The following is an 18475-nucleotide window of genomic DNA, read 5'->3' as shown; positions in this document are numbered from 1 at the left end:
GAAAGATGTCTGTGCGTGCGTGTGTACGTACGTTCGTACGTCCGTACGTTTGCGATGTTTTTTTCGTCTTCCATAAATCAAGAACCAGAAAAGATATCAACTTCAAATAATTTTTGTTATACAGATAATAAGGCGGAAAGCTGCAGAAAAGGCTCTCAAGAAAATTGCGTAGGTGGTTTTTTTTTTTACGATAGCAGTTTTATAAAAAGGTGACAATTTTGGTTAACCCTAAATATCTCACGAACCAAAAACTCTAAAGAATTAAATTAAATTGTATACAATATATTGTAACGTGATACAAAACAAGTATATTTTTTGAAAAATCCAATTAACGGTTTTTTTATAAATCAAAAAAACTGAAAAAAACATTTTCCACCTCGAATATTTTACGAATACAAAATGATTTTATCTCCAAAACAATTTTGTGCAAAGAATAATAACGTTTTTAACATCTGGTAAGATTTTGAGAAAAATCAAATTTACAGTTTTTTTTACAAAAAACATTACTCAAAGCTGGTAAAAATTGAATTTCGACTCAAATATCTTTTCAAAACTTTGAGATTATGCTTCCTACTATTTTTATCTTATAAGAAATATTGTTTTCAACATTCGGTTAAATTGTGAGAAAAATTGAATTGATGGTTTTTTTACAAAAAATAAAAACTTCAAAGAAAATTTAACAAAAGTTGGTAAAAAGTGATATTCTACTCAAATATCTTTTCAAAACTTTAAGATATTGGCTTCAAACAACTTTTATCTTTTAAAAAATAATGTTGTCAACATTCAGTAAAATTTTGAGAAAAATCGAATTGACAGTTTTTTACAAAAAATAAAAACCTAATACTAAAACTTGGTAAAAATTTACTTTCGATTCAAATAGCTTTTCAAAAATTAAAAATATTGCCTTCAAAGTTTTTTTATTTCACAGAAAACTTTACATTTGATATTCAATAGTTTTTTTTATAAAAATTCAGCAGCTTAGTCCGTTTTTTTACAACAAATTAAATCTACAAAAAATAGTACTCAAATTTGGTAAAAATTGATGTTCGGTTCTTGAATCTTCAAATTAGTTTCATTCATCCAATTTGAAAAATTTAAGAAATGCTACTAAAATTGGTAAAAAATTGTTTTGGACTAAAAATCAATTTAATAAAACTAAATTTTAAAACTAAATATTTTTCTTTATATGAAAAATTGTAACAAGGACAAATCGACAGATGGGATGGGAAGTTATCAGTGTGGTTAAATACAATATTGAATGAATATTTATGTTTTAAAAATATAAATAAATATCAAATAATGATAACACACTCCACACCAAAAAAAAATCGGCACAGCTCTGCTCGGCTCACATACAATTTATCTGCACTCACAGTTCAGCTCATCCAACGACTCACCTCACTTAACAGCTCGTCTTTACTGACAGCTCACTTTCTAGCTAGCCCTTTTCTGATACTGCCTTTTGCGAGGAATTGACAAATCTTCAAGTGTAATTTTTGTCATTAAAAATAGTTTCTCAAATTATCCGATCGGATTTGGCTTAAAACTGTATAGATAGAGGGGACCTATCCCTGACAACATTACTCGAACTCAAGAATGGTTGAGAGTTGTAAGTCACTTGGCTCTAGTTCTCAACGGACTTAATTTATTTATTTTATTTATATTTAAATAACAATATAATATGAATGTACCTATTTTTTATATTTGCAGACACATTCTATCCATGCAAAGACAAATAGCACTGTTCTCAGAAATGGTGCATTCAGCTAGTTTAGTTCATGATGACGTTATCGATCAATCAGACTTCAGACGAGGAAAACCCAGCGTGAATGCTTTATGGAATCACAAGAAGGTGTGTTATAGTGTTAATATAAATTTTAAGTAATATAGCTCTGTCGATTAACAGATTCAAAAAAAAGGTATTTATTTTATTAATTTTGAAGTAGAAGACGTCCTTCATTCAAAATTTAAATAAACAAAACATTTATATTTTTAACTAATACTAAAACATGCTTGTTGACAAGAGTGATAGGAGTATTTTGTAGAAGCGTCAGAAGAGGAGGTCTATCTAGCTATGTGTAGGATGTTGTTCAAGCTTTTAAAATTAACTACAAAATTTACTGCCGTTGTTTAAAAGTATATTTCTTAGATTAAAAGTATTTTTTTTAAATCCTCCACCTAATATAAAAAATAAACGTTATTAATTTTTGGTCGGCTAAGTTAAAATACTTTTCAATGCCCATGTAAATTTATTTGACCCATACTTTTTGTGATGTTAAATTTCTGCAAGTTTAATGTTTGACAAAACAAAACCTATTTTAAGCTTAATTACGCGAAACATACATATGTCATGTGTCCTAGCAAATAACTTTATTTTTTTTGTTCAATAATAAAACATACATTAAAACGTCTTGGTTAATGTTTTGTTATTTTATCGCACCCGTGTGAACCCGAACATGTCTATGAAAAACACTTACTTGGTTGTGGTATGTACAGACCTTGGAATAACATTTTTAAACATCAAATAATAAGGCTATACCTATAAGTGCTATAATTATCACCAAAAGTTTATTTTTTTAATTAACTTAACGAATAATCACCCTGTTCTTGTACTTTTTTGAAGAATGGAAACATATTTTGAAACCCGAATGCCGAATATGTTGATTTCACACCTGGAAGTTATGTGTAGTTTCACCATAGTCTCTGATCAATCAACGGCAATTAGCGTTATTTATGGTTATTTTTGTTGTTGTTATTGTTGTTTTCAGCTATCTCAATGATCTGTATTGCGGCTATAAAAGTCAAAATCTCGATCAAAGCAATTTGGCAATTAGTCCATATTATGCTTAGTTTGCAAAATTATTATAGACTAACCAATGTCAAAATTTAAATTATTTCGAGAAATAAAAAAAATAACTACCTAATGTTTGTTTTGATATTCACAAGACCATTTAAAATGAAAATATTACTTATATAACCGTTAAATTAAGTCAGAAAATCAACTTAACATAAGTTTCAAGTTCTAATACGCTTCCTTGTTCGTAACAAAACAAAAAGTTATGTATGAATGAATATAGTGAAACATTAATCAATTTTAAATAGTGACTAAATGAAAACATATGGCAGGTGAAAGTTATAACTGTTGACTGATTAGCTCAGGAGAAATATACTTGCTTTTGTATTACATAATTTCACAACTTAATAATAGTTTAATATTTTTTTTTCTTTCTGTTTCTAAGTTATTGCGATTCAAAGCTTATATCAGGCGTGACGGACTTTTTAATTAAAAACAATTGTGAAATTGAGTGATTAAAGAAATATGCTGCTTCATTATCATCCAAAGAATGGGTCCTACTAAGTTTTTAAATGCAATTATTTGCAGTTTGTCATAGTTTTCATAATTTATTTTGTATTTCAATCAAACATTTGAATTGAATAGAAATCGAATTCAGTGACACTCATACGAATGTAAAGCTATAAAATTGATAAAAGTAGTGGGCAAGGACCTTCACTCTTCATGTGCTGGTAAATAAACTTTGTGTGCAACCTATACAAAGGCTTTCAAGCCACTAATCTTATTTAAAATGGTATAATCCAAAATTGCACTGAAAAACCAACGACAAAAATGAGGTATCTTCTCTATCTGTATTTATGCTCACTTTCAAAGATAACTAAAGTCTTGAAAGAAGGTTTAGATTATTAAATCAATTAGGGGCTTAATTGTCAAATTTAAACTAATTCTAAAGTCGAAAATTGAATCACAATGTAAATATGTACTGAAATCGTGAGTTTGCTTCTTGTAAACACGAAGGTAGGCACTAGACATGCATTTAACTAAGGACTGTTGCATGGGTTTCTTTATATTGTTAAAGATGAGCGAAATATCTACGAAAATGTATACAAAAAACTCTAGAGCTTATTTTAAAAAAAAATTAACGAAGAAGACTTAAAAAGTCGCTCTTAAGAAACACTTAAAACAGCAACATGGAATGCAAACAAAAGCATAGACCTTATAGACCAACCTAAGATTACTAATAAAACTCAAGTGTCAAAAGTAAGTATTTGTATACAAAAGAAAGAGTTTAAGAACGACGCCAAGCTTTTCGCAAATACAATTGCGAATTGTAAAAACAAAATCAGTGAGTTTAAAAACAATTCACTAAGTAGATTTCTGAAAAGTCTGACGACAGATGATTTTAAGATGATCCTCGATTCTTTTAAAGACCCGATAATAAAATCTCGAGATGGTAAAAATATCCAAAACCTGAAACGTTTTTAAGCCATTCCCAGCCAATTTGGCTGGGCGTTTGTGAAATTCCTTTTGTCGCACCACACTCAAAGACGTAGAAAGCATGTGTAAATAAAAGTTATCTATAGTAAAAATTCTCAAGTTTTGCTCAAGTCTTCTGCAAGGTTTGGCATTGGCAAATGAAATCTTTTGTTACGAAACGACTTTTTAGAGAATGGTATGATCAAAATTGCTCGGAACTAATACAAATTAAAGGCGGCGGCGTGCCGCAAGGAAGTGTTCTAGGACCAACCTTGTATCTTTTATATACAAGGGATATTCCATTGAATTTCAACACTATCATAGCCAACTTTGCTAATGATACTGCAGGTTAAAGTGGCTGTACATGATAAAGTTTAATGGTCTTGAATCTATCTTCTAAGCTCAAAAAACCAGTTTGAGTCCCTTACGAAACGCGAAATACTGATTATGTTAATATGATTGCGATCGTTTAGATTGTTATAGAAGAATTCTCCTAGGAAATTGTTGCCTTCTGAGCCAGAGCAGGACTTGTACAGAGGAGGTGATGAACTGTTTCCTGCTCTTCCTCATCCTTACAGTTTCTACTAAAGTCATTTGAGAATACTCCTAGCCGCGTGGTGTGCTTTCCTATTAAACAGTGCCCGGTTGTGATAGAGAGATAGCTTCTTGATCTGATGGTTTTAAAGCTATCTAGAAGTATTATAACTTTATGCTTCCCTTAAAGTGAACTATTAATTAAGAAATAACTTATTTGCCGATCTTCCATAGATAACTCATGATTCACCGGTGGCCTTAGAATATTAAGAGCCCTACAATACTACGTAGGTACCGATTTTTACTGATTGAAGATTTCCATCCATCGGATAGAAAAAAATACAAAAATTACGCATTACGCTTTGCGATCTTAGCACTTTTTTTTGGGAAGATTTGGCTGAGCTGTATAGTATTGAAACTTTAACCTTATGGTTTACAATAACAAACAAATAATGTATTTATGTACATACTTATATCATAAAATAACAACTTCAGGAAGTTCAATTCTAAAAGTGGGTCTTTGTATTTTGTGTTAACATCTAATGATTTTGTTTGATTATTGTCAATTTAGGAACGTGATGTGCTTATTGCTTTGAATACATAAGTGGGTACCTTTTTTGAAAAATAAAAAACCCACACCCACACAAAGCCTTCTACTCTTGTGAAGAACCACTTACATAAGTGTGAATTTATTTCAGGCAAATTATCTTGTTTCGCTCAATTCTTTTCGACCTTGCCTTTTAGGAATAGATTTATTACTTAAAAATATTACTTGCTTTATTTAGTTTTTTTTTTACATTTTTAGGTTACAATGGCTGGAGATTATATTCTTTCAGTGGCATCCATAATGATAGCACGTTTGGGAAATAACGATGTGACGATTATACTCAGCCAGGTAAATTGTTGTTTGCAAACATTTTTTTTTAAATAACAATATTCTATTCAGTTTTATGTTTAGTCTTTTATTTTCATATGAATAATATGCCATCCAACTTGTGTGGAATACAAGTTGATTGTATAAATGACGGAACTACATTAATGTACCAGCAAAAGTCAGTTATTGAATTTAGTACCTATAATTTTAGAAAGAAAACACACTTTTTAGACTTTTGAAAAATACAAAAAAATATAATAAAGTTCGAGATATCAAAATCAAAAACCGTTTGATACTATCCATATTTCAAGTCATATGGTCTTGAGAACCCTTTTTTCTCGTCAAGTGGAGGGTTTTCTTAAGTTTCATTTTTTTAAGTAGGTTTGAATTGTTAATAATTCTTAAACTTTTTGAACGACTTGCGTTTAACCTGACTTTTTAAATGTTTCACTTCCCATAGGAAGTTATTGTAATCGGTCGGATTTGTCGAATTGAAAATTTTGAATTTTTTCGACGTTTCAATGTTCCCTAGAAACTAAATAAAAGATTTTTAGAGAGCTGTCTGTGCGGGTGTAGCGTATGTACGTACGTTCGAGAAAATTTTGTATCGTCAGTATCCCAAGTTTGTTTTACAGATAATGATGCAAAAAGATGCAGAAAAGACTCGTGGTTAATCCAAAATATCTCGCGAACTAATAACGCTTGCGACTTGAATTAAACTGCGTATTATAAATTGCAATTGCAACAATTGGAAAAAAAAAAATCAATCAACGGTTTTTTTTATAATCAAAAAAAAAAACTAAACAAACATTTTCTCCTCAAATAATTTGACATCTGGTAAAAGTTTGATAAAAATCGAATTGACCTTTTTTTTTTACAATAACAAAACAAAACAACTTAAAAAAAACTATTAAAAGTTGGTAAATACAGATTTTCGACTTAAATATCTTTTGGAAAATTAAAGATATTGGCTTGAAACTGATTTCATCTTATGAAAATATATATTTTTTCAATAAAAATTGTTAAATTTAAGGAAATAACCAATTGACAGTTTCTTTTACAAACAAAGTTACTTAAACTTGGTTAAAATTGATTTTCGACTTAAATATCTTTTCCAAAATTACAAATATTGGCTTCAAACTAACTTCGTCTTATGGAAAATATTGTTTTCGGCATTTAGTAATCTTCATGAAAATAAAACAGTCGGTTTTTGTATAAAAATTAAAATCTAAAAAAAATAGTACGCAAAATTGATGTTCCGTTCTCGATATCTCGTGAATAAATGAAGGTATTGACTTCAAAATGATTTCATGGACAGGCACCGTATGTTAAATTTAATAAATTCCCATCTTGACTACATTTTCCAAAGGGGAATTATTAACCGTGTAGAATTTAATGCTGTCGCCTTCTGATCTGGATGAAATTTACGAAAACCTTATTCATCTTAAGCTCGAATACACCTCTTAAATCTGGGCAGGTGCCCCAAAAAAAAAAGATGCTATCTTTTCATGGTGACAAAAATTCACCGGGGATTCTGATGGATTTTCCATACAACATTTCGGCTACTGTGTCTTACAAGTCTTCTTTGTATGCTGTCCTGAGTCCAAGGAGTACAACAGGAAATTCATCGGCCCATGCTGGTGATTCATGGCACTCTATAGCGGCTTTCAATTGGCGATGGATCCTTTTAACCATGCCATTAGCAGCAGGATGGTAAGCATTTGTGTCAAAGCCTGAAATAGACAAAAATTGTCTGCCACGGTCAGATGACACCTTGAGTGGTACACTAAAACGTGCTGTTGCAAGTGTCTTAGCAGTGGAATCTTCTAAAGGGTAAGCTTCAGGCCAGCGCGAGTACCTATCGACAACATTGAGGTAATATCTGAATCCTCGTGAATATGGCAGTGGTCCAACGAAGTCAACATGTATAGTGTATATGCTCAAACCTCGAAGATGGTTGTTCAAAGTTTCCAACAGGAGATGACGTATTGCGAGTTATCTTTAATCGTTGGCACGGAATGCATGACTTTGCCCATGCTCTGCAGTCTTTTCGGTTTGATGACCAGACGAATTTTGACGAAACCAATTTAACTGATGCGTTTATTCCAGGATGACTCAAACTGTGCATGGATTCAAATACTTGATGGCGAAAAGGTTTTGTTACAAACGGTCTAGCAACACCCTTTGATACATCACAAAATATTTGCAATTGGGAGTAAGGAAGCGGAACTTTTAAAACCTGTAATGCAGAAGCAGATTTAATTATGTTTCTAAGTTCTCTATCACCTGTTTGAGAGCTCTTCAAAGTTCACTGGCTTGCTGATGCCTTCAACTTTTGACAACGTATCTGCTACAATGTTTTCCGTTCCAGCAATGTGTTGGATGTCAGTTGAAAATTGACCAATAAGATCAATACATCTAAACTGTCGAGGTGATGCTTTTTTGGGCTTTTGCTTAAAAGCAAACATCTACGATTTATAATCCGTGAAAATGGTAAAATTTCTAGCTTCCAAAATAAACTTGAAGTACTTTACAGCTGAATAGATCGCTAAAAATTCCTTGTCATACGTGCTGTATTTACTTTGAAAATTGTTGAAACTCTTTGCAAAATATGACAGCTGCTGCCAACTGATTAATGTTTTCTGTTTTACAACTGCACCCATGGCACAGTCTGATGCATCAGTGAAAAGTCCCCATTCGAGTGTCAGGATGTGCGAGCAAGGCGGCTTTAATAAGTCCCTCTTTACAAGCAGCAAAATCTTGCAAAAGTGGTTTTTTTTAAGTGATTGATTTGTTGCCTTTGGTATTCAGTCCTTTTAGGCACTCGTTCAGTGGAGCTTGAAGGCTGGCTGCGTTTTTGACAAAGCGCCTATAGAATGATAGAACACAGAAATATTAGCTGCTAAACTGTCGTTGGCGGCTTACAATCAATAATTGCCTAGATTCGTTTTTCGGGCGGTCGTCAGTTTACACTTGAGCTTAATTTTTAGGCGTACCTACTATCAATACAGATTCTTTCTTAAATTGCACATCAAAAATGTGTTTTTCCCTCCCATTTTGATGTTCGGAACTTTATTTTCCTAAAGCTCGCACTGTGTTTAGGTATATATGTACATATAAAGGGAACTAATAACCTCTTGAGGTCCTGTAAATTATATAAAAAAAAAAAACAGAAATTTCTTGAGTACAAAAATTGTATTTTTAAACAAATGTATAATGTGAACAAATATATAAAAATTGCAAACCGTAATGTGGATCCAAACCTCGAGTGTTGAAAAGACAGTTTACTTACATGATTTTCTGATTTTTTTATAAATTAAACAACAACAACAGAAGGGAGGTTCCGCTGCTGTAATTATTTTTTAAGTAAAATAAACCAAATTTCAATGACAATACAGTTGACAGCTGTCAAAGCGCGGCTAAATAGAAAATAGATCTATTCGGGCGTTGCGCTCAAGCTTACGATATTTACGATCTAAAGCGAGCACAAAGCTTGAGATTACGTTTCAGATTGCCTCATAAGAGTCCATTGTTTCTGTATTCAATGTGTCAATGTCATCAGGACAGAACGCGTGATTGTGGCTTGGCTTTAACATAAGCAAATAAAATGTTTGTATCCTAACCCAAACCGTCTAAGCTTAGCTTTAACTTACCTTAATTAGTGTCATCTTTGTAAAGTGGAACATGTTTGTTCGACTGAGTACATACATACATATATATACATATTTCATGAAGTGTTTGAATTTCGAAGTCTCAATTGAATACATGTGCTTATACGCCTGTATGCATACATTGTATGTACGTACGTATATTTTTTGATAAAACCTGACTTAGTGTTTGCTAACGTGCTAGCCCAACCCTATGTGTAAGACCTATGTTTGCTTTGTCATTGTCGCCTTCAAATGAATTACTATATGCATTGAGTTGAGGAATGGTACGGACAAAAAACTCGTGCCATCTTACCAATTCGTTAAAGAAGATATTGCTGCTAAGTTATAAATGAATAAATAAAAGTTTGTTCAATGTTTACTCTTAAAAGTAGTTAGTTTATAAAACGGCTGTCCACTGGAGTGGGAAACTAAACAAGCTCAACACCAACTATTTTGTATTACAATTAGTATGCATATAGTTAATCGTAAATATTTGCACGCTTGAAAGTCGGCTAAGTCTTTACATTAACTACTTGCACACAATGCACAAGTTATATTTTTACTACGTTATTGTACAATTGTTCGGACTGTTATGTTGTCTGGCTCAACATTAAAATGCGTATACGGAAGTACGATGCGTTTCAGCAAAAGTTGTATTCATACTGTAGGAATAATATAATAAATTATTGGTATTCAAAAACCGTATACAACAAAACTAAATCGTATACTATCCAAAGTTCAAAGTAAAATAGCCTAATTTATACAATATTATGTAAAAAATATCAAATTTTTCTTTATCATAAAAACTTGAACCCTTGCAAATCTGTTTAATTGTAGAGAACTCGAAACATTGATTTTTTAGTTATCCGTAGTACAATCCTGATTTAATATCCAATTACTTTTTCTTGTTCCCAATAAGATTCAATTGATAAATTGATAGCTGAGCTTGCTCGTTAGCTGCCTCTTTTATATCAAATAAAATTCAAATGATTAAACTAGGATATTGTTGATAATATTCCACGCTGATTTTTGAGGCATGTTAACTTGTGATTAATTGCTTACAATACAATTTTTTCTTGGGACAAATAGCAACTACAAGTATGCCAAGTATTGCGTTCGTACACAATTTTGAACTCGAAATTTTAATCAAACGTGACCCTACACAACCCATTGGGTCGATTAAGTTTAAACTTGAAAATAAGGTTGAGATTCGAGAAAAGCATTTTTTTTCCATACAATTTTTTTAGTCAATAATCAAAATTTCGAACTTTGTAAACAACGAACCGTTGAATTAGTGTCCAATTATCATTTTTTTTTCTTAATTTGGTTTCTTTCAATAAAAACAAAATATGTTTGTATTTCTCCAGAAGGGTACCCCCAAGAAGCTATATTTTGCTTTAAAGTTTCGTTAAGAATTAATAAATCATTTCACTAATTTTTAATAATATTTGATTTTTCAAATTATACTTTTAGAATTTTTAAAAAGAATAATATTTTTATTACAAAATTTAGTGTCCTAAAAATGGGTCAATATTTTATAATGAATTGAAATAGAAAACGTATGTGCATATAAATATTCTCTAAAAAGCTGCATACTAAATAAATATAAGTTCTATTTGTAAACAAAGTATTCGATTACAGGAGCAGGTTCAAAGGATCCATTCGTGCACTTTATTTATTTATGTTTAAGGAACTTTAGTTAAAAAATAGTAATGGTATAAATAATTAAATTATGTAATATTATGATTGCAATCGATTACTTTATGTGCGTGTCTAATTACATTCGTTCGTTTTTACGTCCTCAAGCGTAAGAATTTGCTCATTTAGCGCAATCTAATATAAAAATGTTAGGGCAACGGCCTAGTCCATCGATCACTTACATATATCAGGCATGAGTGCTGCTGAAGAATGATGGGGGATCATTTCAAACCTACCTTGAGCTGTTGTCATATGTTCTTTCTGTTGTTTTGTCTTTCTCCTCTGCCCTACTTGCTTGTATTAATGTTTTGTGTTATATCACTTGATACTGATACGTCTTATTCGCTGAGGTGCAAGCAATGTAATGTAATGTAATGTAATGTAATGTAATGTAATGTAATGTAATGTAATGTAATGTAATGTAATGTAATGTAATGTAATGTAATGTAATGTAATGTAATGTAATGTAATGTAATGTAATGTAATGTAATGTAATGTAATGTAATGTAATGTAATGTAATGTAATGTAATGTAATGTAATGTAATGTAATGTAATGTAATGTAATGTAATGTAATGTAATGTAATGTAATGTAATGTAATGTAATGTAATGTAATGTAATGTAATGTAATGTAATGTAATGTAATGTAATGTAATGTAATGTAATGTAATGTAATGTAATGTAATGTAATGTAATGTAATGTAATGTAATGTAATGTAATGTAATGTAATGTAATGTAATGTAATGTAATGTAATGTAATGTAATGTAATGTAATGTAATGTAATGTAATGTAATGTAATGTAATGTAATGTAATGTAATGTAATGTAATGTAATGTAATGTAATGTAATGTAATGTAATGTAATGTAATGTAATGTAATGTAATGTAATGTAATGTAATGTAATGTAATGTAATGTAATGTAATGTAATGTAATGTAATGTAATGTAATGTAATGTAATGTAATGTAATGTAATGTAATGTAATGTAATGTAATGTAATGTAATGTAATGTAATGTAATGTAATGTAATGTAATGTAATGTAATGTAATGTAATGTAATGTAATGTTAAAAGGTGCTTTTGATATTTATTTTTCACTAGGCCTTTGTACGTAAAATTTTATTAAATTTATTAAATAGTATATTAGGCAATTAGAAATTAAGAATAATTGCATGCCTTACATGTTATAAGTTAAGTAATCGGGAATTTCAAAAGCTCCCTTATTTTTATCGTTTATGATAAAAGGCTTATAAATAATTCATGTTTTAACTTCAGGTTCTGAACACATTATGGTGATTTTTTAAATTGTTTTTAATGTCTTTAAATTTTACAAAATATTAAGAACAATATTTATATGGGACGAAAAAAGACAGTCAGAAGTCAGTATTTTTTATATATTTTATGCTCAATATACCTACCTTAGTCCGAAACCAGTTTTAAAAACTTAAAATCAGAAGTTAAAAAAGTTCTTAAGAAGTACTTTCTTCGGAAATTTGAATTCCCTTGGGGGATATGATGTTGGCGTTACGTTACGTTTTTTTCCAGAATTTGACCTTCAGATTTGTAAATAAGCTCCAATCGGTTTATAAAACGAGATCGAACCATTCCTGCGCACTCAAGGTGCACTCGACTGTTTTTCAATATCTATTTGAATTAGGCAACTTCATTGAAAAAAAAATTTTATGTGAACAATTCGTTTGTAAAAAATCTTCAAGATTATTTTGGGTAAACACTATTCGTTTCTTTTAATGGAACCAAAAAAGGGATTCGATTTAAGAAAAATGAAATAAACTCATTAATTTATTACTATTGGTTTGGTATGCGTTTTTATTTTTATTTTTCTTATATTTGGGTCTTGAGTTACAATAGCTATTATGAGTATAAAACCATATACATATGTTCTTATAAATTTATTTAATATTTCTGTTTTTTTTTTATATTTTTATAGATTCTGGCAGATCTAGTCCAAGGTGAATTCATGCAACTTGGTTCAAAGGAAACGGAAAACGAACGGTTTGCACACTATCTTACAAAAACATACAGGAAGACGGCTTCGTTGATAGCAAACACACTTAAATCGGTAAACATTTTTGTATATTCGTAGAAACACACTAAAAAAAAAAATATACTTTACAACCACAATATAATTTATCAAAACTACATATTCCTCAACAAAGAATTTTCCTGAGTCTAAAGTGCTTTTAATAAGGTTGAACTTTTGCACACATGCCATAGGTCCTAGGTTCAATCCTTGCCTGTGCCACCTAAAGTATTTTCAAGGGGTACTGCCTCTTGCGAGGATTTGACAAGTGCTCCAGAGGAATTCTTGTCATGAAAAGTGTTTCTCAAATTAGCCGTTCGGATTCGGAATGGTTGAGATTTGTAAGCCACTATGGTGTCACCTTATTTATTTTAATGGAAGCAAAATTAATAAATGTTTTCCTATTGTGTAAACCATTTTGTTTTTAATTTGTTAAACTTTTTCATTTCTTAGTATGTATTAAATACTTACATACTTTTTAAATGATTAGTTCAACTATTAGAACTTATTTAGCAAGAAAAATTAAGCTGCCATGCCCTTAAACTTATAACAACGTACCGATTTTTCTTACATACAAAAATATAGACAGACATATGCACACTATGTTTCCATTCAACTATACATCAAAATATCTAATCTCATACCTGGCATGAATATAATCAAAAATGAACATCTTGAGCTCCATAATTATCTGCATTCAAATAACTTTATGACTCATTCATGCAAAACAATGCAAGTTAAAATGTTTATACTTTTTTCTAGACAGCAGTAATTGCGGGAGCAAACGACCAGATAGCTGAAATCGCATTCCAATACGGAAGGAATATTGGCTTGGCATTTCAATTGGTTGACGATATGTTAGACTTTGTCTCATCAACAGAAACAATGGGAAAACCAACTGCGGCAGACTTAAAATTAGGATTGGCAACGGCGCCGGTGTTGTTCGCATGTGAAAAGGTACGCAAAACAATCCTAAATAAACTTCCTAAATAAGCGATATAAAGAAAAGTATCTTCATAATTGTACTCTGAGAGAACTGATCTTTCCTTTTAATTATCAGTTATTTAATTTTAAGTTACATAAAACATTTATACGTATTTTAAATTTTGATATTTTTTTATTTTTATATAAACTGTAGTCTCATTCAAAAATTTAATTCCATCTTAATTTGTATTTATTACACAAAGAACATTATACATCGTTTTATTTCCTATTTAAAGTTATAATGAAAAATATCTAGGTAAAACATAGTTAATCTTAATCCCCGATAAAATGCACAATAGAAAAATAAAAATGAAATTTCCATAGTGCATTGAGCATACTTTATATGCAAGTCATCTGGCATAGTCACCACGTCAGTTAAATATTTTCCGATTTTCATTTCTTGTTACACAATGAACAATCAATCGATCAGTAGTCATTAAACAATTTTTAAGCGTATATATGTATTTAGAGAGTAAGCAGGTGCCACACTAGCTACCTACGTGATATTATTGCTCTTTCTATAAGAGTCGAAAGTAAAGGAAACTTGGACCGATTTGTATGCAACACTAGTTGTGGGCTATTTCAAACCAAAAGCTATTCTAAATCAACATCAAACGATTTTCGTGGCTTTCAAAAGTTCCAAAGCATCGCATCGGAAGCAATGAGGTAACACTTGCATATAAGTATAAGAAGTTAAAAAAGGTTTAGTATTAAAATATACTCTACGTACTCGTATACAATATTTTTCGTATTAAATTTGAATGAGTTATAATTTCACTATAAGTTAGTTGACTGCCTGATGATAAAAATTCAATACAGGTGCTTAAGCGAAAGCTAATTCAAATATTATAGATGTTAACAAACTGTTATAAAATGTGTACTTGCTAAACTTCAATTCAGCTAAAATTACGTTGGTTATTGTTTTTGTATTCTTATAGATTTGAAGCTTACAAAATGCGTTCGAGTTAGTTCCAAGAATAAAATACACCATGTTTATTGTGTATCTATATTTAAAAAGAGATTAAATTTTATTTTTTTTTTCATCCAAAAATTAGCAAATTTAAAACATTTATTATTGAAAGATATACAGTGGCTCCTCGACTAATCGGACATTTCGAAATGCATTTTCTCCAACAAAACGTAAAACAGTATAACCATTTTATATAAGATACAATATGAACAAATTTGAATATTAAATAATACAAAATAACAATCATTAAAATAATGATTATGTATTTCCATCTCGTCTGTCGATTTGTCTTGATTAAAAGTTTGTAGGGTTGAGTTAAAAAAGTTGTCAGTTGAATTATTCTTAAAAAAAATAAAATTACCAACAATATTTTTCATATAAAGAAATAGTTTAGTTTAAAAATCTTATTTTGTTAAATTAAATACTTTCGCTACTTTTATTTAAAAAGGAATCCACTATTTATTAAGCTTTAAAGTACTTTAATTGTGTAATAAATTTTTTTTTTCCAGAAGATATGGTAAGATCGAGTCTCAGGTCTGAATAATTAATTCATGCAATTTAATATTTATTGTGATAAATGCATCATTACCGTATACAAGGCTTCCCAAAACTAAAATATTACTCTAAAAGCATTTTGTTTTCGTTACATTTTCCGTCGTGAGTTATAGTGGGACTGACCTTTTTCTATGCAAGAGATACAAAAGCGTAATACGGATATCTTTTGCTTAATAACTCAAAAATAACAAAAATCTTAATTTTACAAAGATTTAAAGCATAAGCTAAGCAAGTGATTTGAAAAATGGTCAATGAGCAAAGTTTTTAATTGGTGCCTCATGATACATTGTGGTACTAAAATTTCTAATCTCAGCAGCTCATATCGATCGATTCTTTTGTCTTAAGTTTCCATTCCTTATATCGTCCTTATTCTTCAGTTCGAAGCTTAAACACTTTCCATTAAAAAAAAATGTAACAAAAACTTTAAAACTCAAAATTCTTTCTTTTCGCTTCTTTGGCTCCCACAACTAATCGGACAATGAAAATGTAAATGTTAGCAATGCAATTCATCCAAGAGAATGTATAACAAAAGTAGAACTTAATCGTTATTTTATTAGCTTCCCATCGGAAGTTTTTGTAAAATTGAAAACGGTTTTTTCGTCGTTCATAGCTCAAGATATCGACTTTAAATAAATTTTGTTATACAGATAATAAGGTAAAAAGATGCAGAAAGGGCTCTCAAGGCAATTGCGTGAGTGTTTTTTTACCATATCAGTTTAAAAAAAAGGTGAACACTTTGGTTTACCCTAAATATCTCATGAACTAAAAACGCTAGATACTTGAATTAAAATTTATATAAAATATTGTAACGTGATACAAAACAAATATATTTTTTGAAAAAAATAATTAATAATAATTAATTAATTAACGGTTTTTAAAAATCAAAAAACCTGAAAAAAAATTTCACCTCGAAAATTTTACATATACAAAATCATTTTTTCTACAAAACAATTTTGTGCAACAAATAATAACGTTTTTAACATCTGGTAAGATTTTGAGAAAAATCAAATTGAAAGTTTTTTTTTATAAAAAATAAAAACTTAAAACATTATTCAAAGTTGGTAAAAAATTGAATTTCCACTCAAATATCTTTTCAAAAATTTGAGATTATTGCTTTCAACTAATTTTATCCCATAAGAAATATTGATTTCAACATTCTTAAAAATTTTGAGAAAAATCGAATTAACAGTTTTTTTTACAAAAATAAAAACCTAACAATATCAAAACTTGGTAAAAATTTACTTTCGACTCAAATAGCTTTTCAAAAGTTGAAAATATTGTCTTTAAACTGTTTTTATTTCACAAAAAATATTGTTTTCCATATTCAGTAGTTTTTTTGAATAAAAATAAAACAGTCCGTTTTTTTCATACAAAAAAATAAAATATGCAAAAAATAGTACGCAAATTTAGTAAAAATTGATGTTTGGTTCTTGATATCGCTCAAACTTATTTTATTCATTTTATTTGAAAAAAAAATTAAGAAAAATTGGTATACATTTGTTTTTGACTAAAATTCTATTTAATTTAAATTCTGTATTTTTTTGCATTAACAAATTATTTTATATGACTATTTCTATACAACATATGTGAATAAATTTAACTTTTTGTTTTTCTTCAAGTATCCTGAACTTAATCCAATGATAATGAGACGCTTCAGTGAACCTGGTGATGTCGAGCGAGCATTCGAATTGGTCCACAAATCGCACGGTCTGGAACAAACGAAATTTTTAGCTAAAAAACATTGTGTTGAAGCGATGCGATTGGCACAAGAACTGACTGATTCACCATATCAAAAGGGTCTGCAGGTTGTTGGAGATTTAGTTATTAATCGTATGAAATGAAGACATTTAATTGTCATAAAAACTCAATTCTAAGTTGTGAATTATGTAAATAATTTTAATACAATACAAAAAAAAATATTTATAAAACAAAAACACAATCGCAATACCGAAATGATAAAACTTTAAACATATTGTTTTTTTTTTTTCATTTATCCATTACTCCAATTGCCTTATGTCACCTTAAATAAAGTACATAAAATATATAAAATAAACTTTAGTAAACAGGGAACCCAGTCTATTTAAAGAATAATTTTATTAAAAAGTAATTTACACATAGACAAAATATTTTATTTTTGGTTTACAAAGATTTGTTTCTATAAAGTTTGTTATATATTTAAAAAAAAATTGAAACATAGTTAAAAATAATAGAAATGTAAACTAGTGCTATTAATACAAATAATCAATGTATTTTTAATTTACTTTTGTACATTTCAGCAAGTTGAATAAAAAAAAGAAAATAAGCCGTTTCTGGAATCGTTATTAGCATAAATAAATACATTATATGTTATTGCTGTTTGCAAAACAGTCTTAAGTTTTTATTATAATTTTAAAATAAAAGACAAAGTCCAACTTTAGTAAAATAAAAGAAATGTATTTCGGTTAAACTAATATTAAGAAGAATATTTCACTTGACGTGTAAAATGTTGTTATTTATTATTATTTAGTCTTTAATTCCATTCAAACGGAGAAGTATGTTTTTGCAAAGTGACTAATATACTAATAATATACAGGGTCCGTCAAAAAAACCTCCCGTATTTATAGACATTTGTATTTTAAGCTATTTATAGATAAAATAGAATTCCGGGTTTAAATAGTTAGAGGTCTACGTGTCGTTTATAGTAATCATAATGGCGTGGCCCTTATGTGACAGTTTGGTGTGCTGTTGCTGAATTTGATGTGTTAGGTCCGTATTTTTTCGAAGAAAATGGGCAAAAAGTTACAGTTTATGCGGATCGCTACTGTCACATGATTGAGACCTTCCTTCAACCAAACTTAAATCTGTTTACTAGGAACCACAAAGAAGTCTGGTTCCAATTTAAAAAATTGAATACAATTTT

The 18475-nt window shown here is 29.6% G+C and overlaps 1 protein-coding gene across 1 annotated transcript in view; it reads left to right on the top strand.

The window, feature by feature from the left end:
• The window catches only part of LOC129940115 (all trans-polyprenyl-diphosphate synthase PDSS1), a 44636-nt gene extending 26577 nt beyond the window's left edge, over window positions 1–18059 (top strand). The window contains exons 4-8 of the mRNA XM_056048359.1: window positions 1711–1852; window positions 5610–5699; window positions 12975–13106; window positions 13830–14024; window positions 17196–18059. Of these exons, the coding sequence (XP_055904334.1) occupies window positions 1711–1852; window positions 5610–5699; window positions 12975–13106; window positions 13830–14024; window positions 17196–17417 (781 nt within the window). The 3' untranslated portion in view covers window positions 17418–18059. The remainder of the gene's footprint in view (window positions 1–1710; window positions 1853–5609; window positions 5700–12974; window positions 13107–13829; window positions 14025–17195) is intronic.
• The last annotated feature ends 416 nt before the right edge of the window (window positions 18060–18475 follow it).

Source organism: Eupeodes corollae, chromosome 1 (genome assembly GCF_945859685.1).
Source record: "Eupeodes corollae chromosome 1, idEupCoro1.1, whole genome shotgun sequence".
NCBI lineage: Eukaryota > Metazoa > Arthropoda > Insecta > Diptera > Syrphidae > Eupeodes > Eupeodes corollae.
Note: the sequence above shows the minus strand (reverse complement) of the source record. Positions and strands in the feature narration are given on the sequence as shown.